Here is a 6,118-nt window from a genome sequence, read left to right as displayed (position 1 = left end):
CAGTGATACGGCTGGGGTGGGGTGGGGGGGGACGGTGGGATGCTACAGTGAAGCACAGACTCTGTCTGGACTAGCCTTCCATCCCTGACGACACAACCCGGCTTTTGGCTTCACCTAAATGATAAATAGCCCTATTGTTTGAGCTTTAGAATTAAAAAAAAAAGGAACTAAATCTAGATTAAGCAGAGGACAGAGATCCATTTCATTGCACTGTACTTTAATATTCCTGAGATCCGTGGCATTACGGGTGGCTCTTTTGAACAGCCATCCCCTCCAGGGCAGAACACTATGCTGTCTTTGTTTAATCTGATCTTTCAGCTAAATAGGAGATGGTCAGTTATCCTCACCACTGCCGTGTCCGGCTGCATTGCTGTTACTGAGAGACGGACACACCGGGAAAGGTAGACGCTCCAGGCAGAACGTTGCAGCGTGTGTTTACAGGCAGGACTGACTGACTTACTCAGCAATCCTGCTCGGAGGAGCTCCAGCCAATGAAGAGGCTCTATCCCAGCTTGCTTGGGGGCTTCTGAGTTTGAGCAGCCTGCAGAAATGTAAGGCATTGCTTCCAGGCGCTGATGGCAAAATGGGACCCATCTCCAGTTATTCCTTGGGCTTCCCAGCTCTGCAGATCTGGGAGAGAACCTACATAAACATATTGGTGATGTAGCCAGCTTTCAAGGCCGAGAGAATCCTTATGGATTCGGGAGACTGGTTTTTCATTTAGAATTTTCTTTTTCCTTTGGAAGATGAAATGCTTCTCTCGTTACCTGCCTTACATCTTCAGACCTCCAAACACCATCCTCTCTTCCAGCTGCCACACGGAAGGTACAGACCAGAGAGGGAGAGTGTCTGGGTGGGTGGGACAAAGTGGGCTGGTGTCTGACTTCCCACAGGTTCTGCTGACGCTGCTTTCTGCAGCTTCGTTCCTGGGGAAGCTCGTAGCTGATATATAGATTTGCTCCGAAAATTAGCCTGCCTCCTCCAAGGAAAGGGAAGTGTTTTCTGAAGAGCAGGCTCGTGTTGCGAAGGTGATCTCAAAGCTGGCAGCTGATCTGAAGTCATTCAGAAATATTTTGTCAATTTCCCTCGTTCCGTTTACCATGCAAACAAGTCGTTGGAACTAGTGCCGAGGAAAAATAGTCAGGGGATGCTGCCACACACGCTTATCCTAGCCCTGTTATGTCACTGCTTAATAACTTGGTGCATGCCCAAGAAAGCAATTAGCAAAATAGAATTAGCCTCGTCTGTGACTGGGGAGTGCTGGCTGTTAGGCTGGAGTTCGGTCTGTACTCAGGTGGCTCAGTTTGGGTACTTGCTGGAAATGTGATTTGTGGGGTTTCTAAGTGAATTATCTGATAGGAGCATGGGCTGGGCCTTGCCCAGAATCTATCTGGGACTACCTCGAATTCTAGCCTGCCATGGCATGTATACAAGGGTGTGTACTTTCTCTGTGCACATGTGTGCTTGGTAAACATCTGGCAGGACCTCTTCCACTAAGCATTGCGGAGTTCAGCATTTCTCCACCAAGGAGCTGTTTGTGTTTCTTCCGTGTGGGATTTGCCTGTTTCCTTTGATCTGATGTTCCCAGGAAAGTGTGGTTTCACGCAAAGCTACTAGGCTGGATAATCGTCACCTTTGGTAGTTGTCCTAAAAGTGTATTAAAAGGGACACCAACGGCGAGACCACCTCTGTCCAGCCACCATCATCTTAGATGGAGAGGGCGTGCAGCCTGTTCTGAATCACCCTTATTTCTCATCCTTGCAGGAGGAGTCTGGGATTGAGGGCTGTGGATAGCATAGGAGAGAAGCAGACTTTGGGGATGAAGTAGATTTTCACACACTTCCCATGGGAAAAGGGAATAGGTGCTTGGGATGATTTAACATTGAGACTGAGGATAACATTTTCATAGACACTGATTTCTTAATATGTTATTTTTATATGTGCATGCGTCCCTTTAAACGTGTTGATAGCTAAAGGGCAAATGACCCACTGGAAATTTGTTCTCCCTTGTGGGGGCGGGGAAGAACCTAATAAATTTCTACATGTGTGCTTATAAATATTGGGGTAGGATCAGAATCTCCAGAGCTTCCCACATGCAGAAGACCTAAAGCCATTTGGTAGGGGCCTTGATGGCTTTATATTCTGATTGACTCCCAAATTGCCTCCCTTCTCCTCTCCTCGCAGCTTGGACTCTGACAACCCAAACACTTGATCTCAGTTGGTGTCCTGTGCATTGATCAGACTAAATACGCTGATCATAGAGACAAAGCGGCTACCACAACAAGAATGTTTTTAAGTATTTTTAAATGGATTTAATGAATTCTATCAAAATAGAAACCTCACTTTGTCTCAAAACAAACAACTTCTGCCTCACCCCCATCAATAGACACAGAGATGGAAACCAGGAGCCTGTGTTTGAATTCCTTGTGAATCTAATAAAGACAATTAGGAAAGAAAATAGCCTCCACCGGAATAACATCATGGACAAGGCCTTGGGACACAGTGAAAAAGACATGAGTCAGATACCCAGCCAGCTGGCCCACTCTATTTAATTGCTCTGCACCCAATCTCTTCTTGTAATACAGAAGTAAGAAGCCCTCATCCCATGGAGGTTGAGAATGAAATGTGACAGATAGCAGTCTTCCTAAAGCTCTGTAAATGCAGGCACTGTCTGACTTTGATTATAGTGTCCCGTGTTTCCTGGGAGGTTCACATTTTCTTTCTTCTTCCATCTTCAAGCCCAACCCACTTCCTCAAACACATGGCAGTGTCACCCAAAACTAGTTACCTTATTTAAAGTTCATATAAGGAGAAAAGCATGTCAGAATGAGTATGAGTTTGGTTTGCTTTTCGCTAGATATGTGTTTCTTCTTAGCAACCCTGCTACTCTACATTTGACCTATTTACTTACACCTATGAATGCCATGTTTTATTTAACTGGATAAGTGAAGAAGGAATAATTTTTCTTATTAGAAAATAAATACAAAATGACTCCAATAGTTCCCTAAGAAAAGTTCTAAAACAACTTTAGGATGTAAAGTCTTTCTGGGCCTCTTGAGGGAAGAACACTATATAGTGAAGACTTGAGTTGTCTTCCTATTGTTTTCCCACAACAGGAAGATGCTGGCTTGGAACCCCACCTCTTCCAAGTGCCAGCAAGGTGATATTAGGTGTTGGCACCTCTGAACCTTGGTTTCCAGGAGACAGCTTCAAAGAAATACATTCAGAATACCACAGAGGGGGCTTTGCTAATGGCAATAATGATGGCAAACTGGCCTTCATATACACTGAATTTGCTATATCCAATGCATTGTCCAAACACAAAATGATACTTAATACAGAAAGTACATCCAGAATATTACCTTCATAAATTAGTGCTTTTTTTTTGCTTTCTCTCTTTCTCTGTTATTTAACCCATCAGATGAAGACTTGTTTTCTCATATAGTAATCAGAGTGATTTGTTTATAATATGGAGTCCTGGGGCTGATGAGATGGCTCAGCAGTTGGGAATTCCTGCTGCTCTTGCAAAGGACCTAGATTCGATTCTCAGTACCAACATGACAACTAACAGACATATATAGCTCCAGTTCCAGAATATCTGACCCCTCTTCTGGCCTCCACAGGCACCACACATGCAAGTGATACACACACATACATGCAGGAAAAACACCACACACATAAGAAATACATACATACATACATACATATTTTTAAAGGGGAGTCGTATGGAGATGGCCCTGTAGATAAACGAAAAGCTGTTCTGTAAGCCTGAAAGCCTGAGTTCAAATACTTAGCACCCATACAAAAAGTTGGACATGGCTGTGTAGACCTATAACCCCAACGCTGGGGATTGAAGAGGTCACTGATTAGCCCACCTACCCCAGATGGCAAGTTTCTGGTTCAGTGAGAGATCATCTCAAGGCAGTAAAGTAAAGAGTGATAGAAGAAAGGGCTTCCAATACTAGTCTGGCCTCTGCATACATGTGCATCCATGCATTCACATGCATACATCACATTAGAAATGAGAGGGGGTCCCGACTTCTTTGCTCATGTTCTCCCTCCTTCGGGACCACGAGGGATGCACCCACCCACTGAGACAGTGGAGCTGATCTATTGAGAGCTCACCAAGACCAGCTGGACTGTGACTGAAAAAGCATGGGATAAAACTGGACTCTCTGAACATAGCGAACAATGAGGGCTGATGAGACGCAAAGGACAATGGCACGGGGGTTTGATCCTACGTAATGTGATGGCTTTGTGGGAGCCCAGCCAGTTTGGATGTTCACCTTCCTAGATATGGACGGAGGTGGGAGGTCCTAGGTCTTACCACAGGACAGAAAACCCTGACTGCTCTTTGGACTGGAGAGGGAGGGGGAAAGGAATGGGGGGAGGGGGAGAAGGGGGGAGGAGGGGACGTAGGGGGGGAGGAGGGGGAGGGAAATGGGAGGCTGGGAGGAGGTGGAAACTTGTTTTTTTTTCTCCTTTTCTCAATAAAAAAAGAAAAAAAAGAGAATCAATATGAAAGCCAACAATAAAGGGAAATTAGGATTGTTGAAAAAAAAAAAAGAAATGAGAGGGGGGAGCTACTCTCCATCCCGTGCTCTCAAACATATCTGTATTTAAAATCCTATTTGTTCTGCTACCTGTTCAACCTCTCTCTTTGTTTGTCTTAATGTAGCGCCATCTTGCTTGGCCTCTGGCCACACAGTCCATCGTTGGTCCCTCAACATTCTCCCTCAACAATAGGCTATTAGGATTCCATTCTGCCATAGTACAGTGTTACTCCCATCTTCAACTCCAGTTCCATCCCAGAAGCCATCCCTGACCCTCCACTCATCATAGCTATTTAAGACCATGTTTCTCCACTTCAGAGGATACACCTAGTTTGCCGTGGCAAATAAATTGTGATGGAATCATTGCTATGATGAATGACGGTAGTGTGGAAGCAAGCCCATGTGTAACTGCGTGTCCTTCTGTACTTCCAGCACCAGGACAATGTCAAGTGCAAAATAGACACTGGATGGATTCATGCAGGCAAAAGGATGACACATATGTGGGTATGATGTAGATAAGTGCAAAATCATGTGCATCACGTTGCAAAAAGCATCCCAATAGAAACACATAAACACAACACAACTGTCATATAAGCACAAGTTTTTTTAGTCAATGCAGGTCAGGGATCTTCAAGCAGACTTACTTTAAGAGACCAATTTTGCTGCAATGCTAATTTTTTGATTCATGTTTGTTTATTTCTGTTTGTCTGAGAGTGCATTATGGTGCTTGAAGAATAAGCTCTCCCCTTCTGCCATGTTGGTTCTGGGCATCAAACAGGTTGTCATGCGTACCTTGTCAAGGCGCACGTTACCAATTGAGTCATTGAGTTGGTCCTATGGTTCTTTGCCTTGATATAAAATGATGTAGTCTGAAACAGGAACAGCCAAATTATGATACGGTTGAATAGTGGTTTGAGAAGTCGCTGTAGTATCTTCTATGTGACTGAGTTACCCCTTGATAGGAAAGGACTCATCCAGGAGAAAAAAAAAATGGCTTCATAATTGGAGAGACATATAAATTATAGCTAAAAGAAACTATTAAAGGCAGCCTACTGGCCAAAGGGAAATAAGAGGTCACAGGAATGTGTGGGCAATGAAGTAAAAAGAGACTCGCTGCTATTTTTTGGAACCTAATTTGGGAGCAGACACTGGAAGACCTTCTTTGGTTTTTAAACAATCAGGGTATGGTTACTGTCCTAAACAAACAAGGGGGTGTGCCTTGCCAGAGCCCCCTCTGCAGCATGGATTGCTCTTGTTGCACTCACATGCACAACCCCCACTCATCCTAGAAACTGATCTAAAAGAAGTCTTTCTGTGAAGACTTCTTCAGGACTTCAAAGATGGAGGGTGTGAGTCACACAAACCATAGTCACAGAAGAGAGAATCTCCAAGAAAGGCAAACAACCCCAAGGAAGCCTGTGGAGCCCAGCTGAGAGCCAGAGACACTGTCGGGAGTCTCTGACCTGCTCCTCACAATACCCATCCATACTGAATACCATTATCACCGTGTTTTAAATGGCAAATTGTCTCAGCCAAAACTTAATAAAGTAACAGAGCCAAGAACC

At 44.4% G+C, this 6,118-nt stretch overlaps 1 protein-coding gene across 2 annotated transcripts in view; it reads left to right on the top strand.

The window, feature by feature from the left end:
* The first annotated feature begins 464 nt into the window (after positions 1 to 464).
* The window catches only part of LOC121442259 (serine/threonine-protein phosphatase 2A 55 kDa regulatory subunit B beta isoform), a 409,241-nt gene continuing 403,587 nt past the window's right edge, over positions 465 to 6,118 (top strand). Inside the window, exon 1 of one of the 2 annotated variants that reach the window (XM_041643737.1) lies at positions 465 to 825. In XM_041643737.1, coding sequence (XP_041499671.1) covers positions 752 to 825 — 74 coding nt within the window. In that variant the 5' untranslated portion in view covers positions 465 to 751. The remainder of the gene's footprint in view (positions 826 to 6,118) is intronic. The other variant, XM_041643738.1, reaches the window with a different exon arrangement.

This window comes from Microtus oregoni, unplaced genomic scaffold (genome assembly GCF_018167655.1).
Source record: "Microtus oregoni isolate MIOR12 unplaced genomic scaffold, Mior012 000088F_ref0000325, whole genome shotgun sequence".
NCBI classification, from domain to species: domain Eukaryota; kingdom Metazoa; phylum Chordata; class Mammalia; order Rodentia; family Cricetidae; genus Microtus; species Microtus oregoni.
This window is presented reverse-complemented; position numbering and strand designations above follow the sequence as displayed.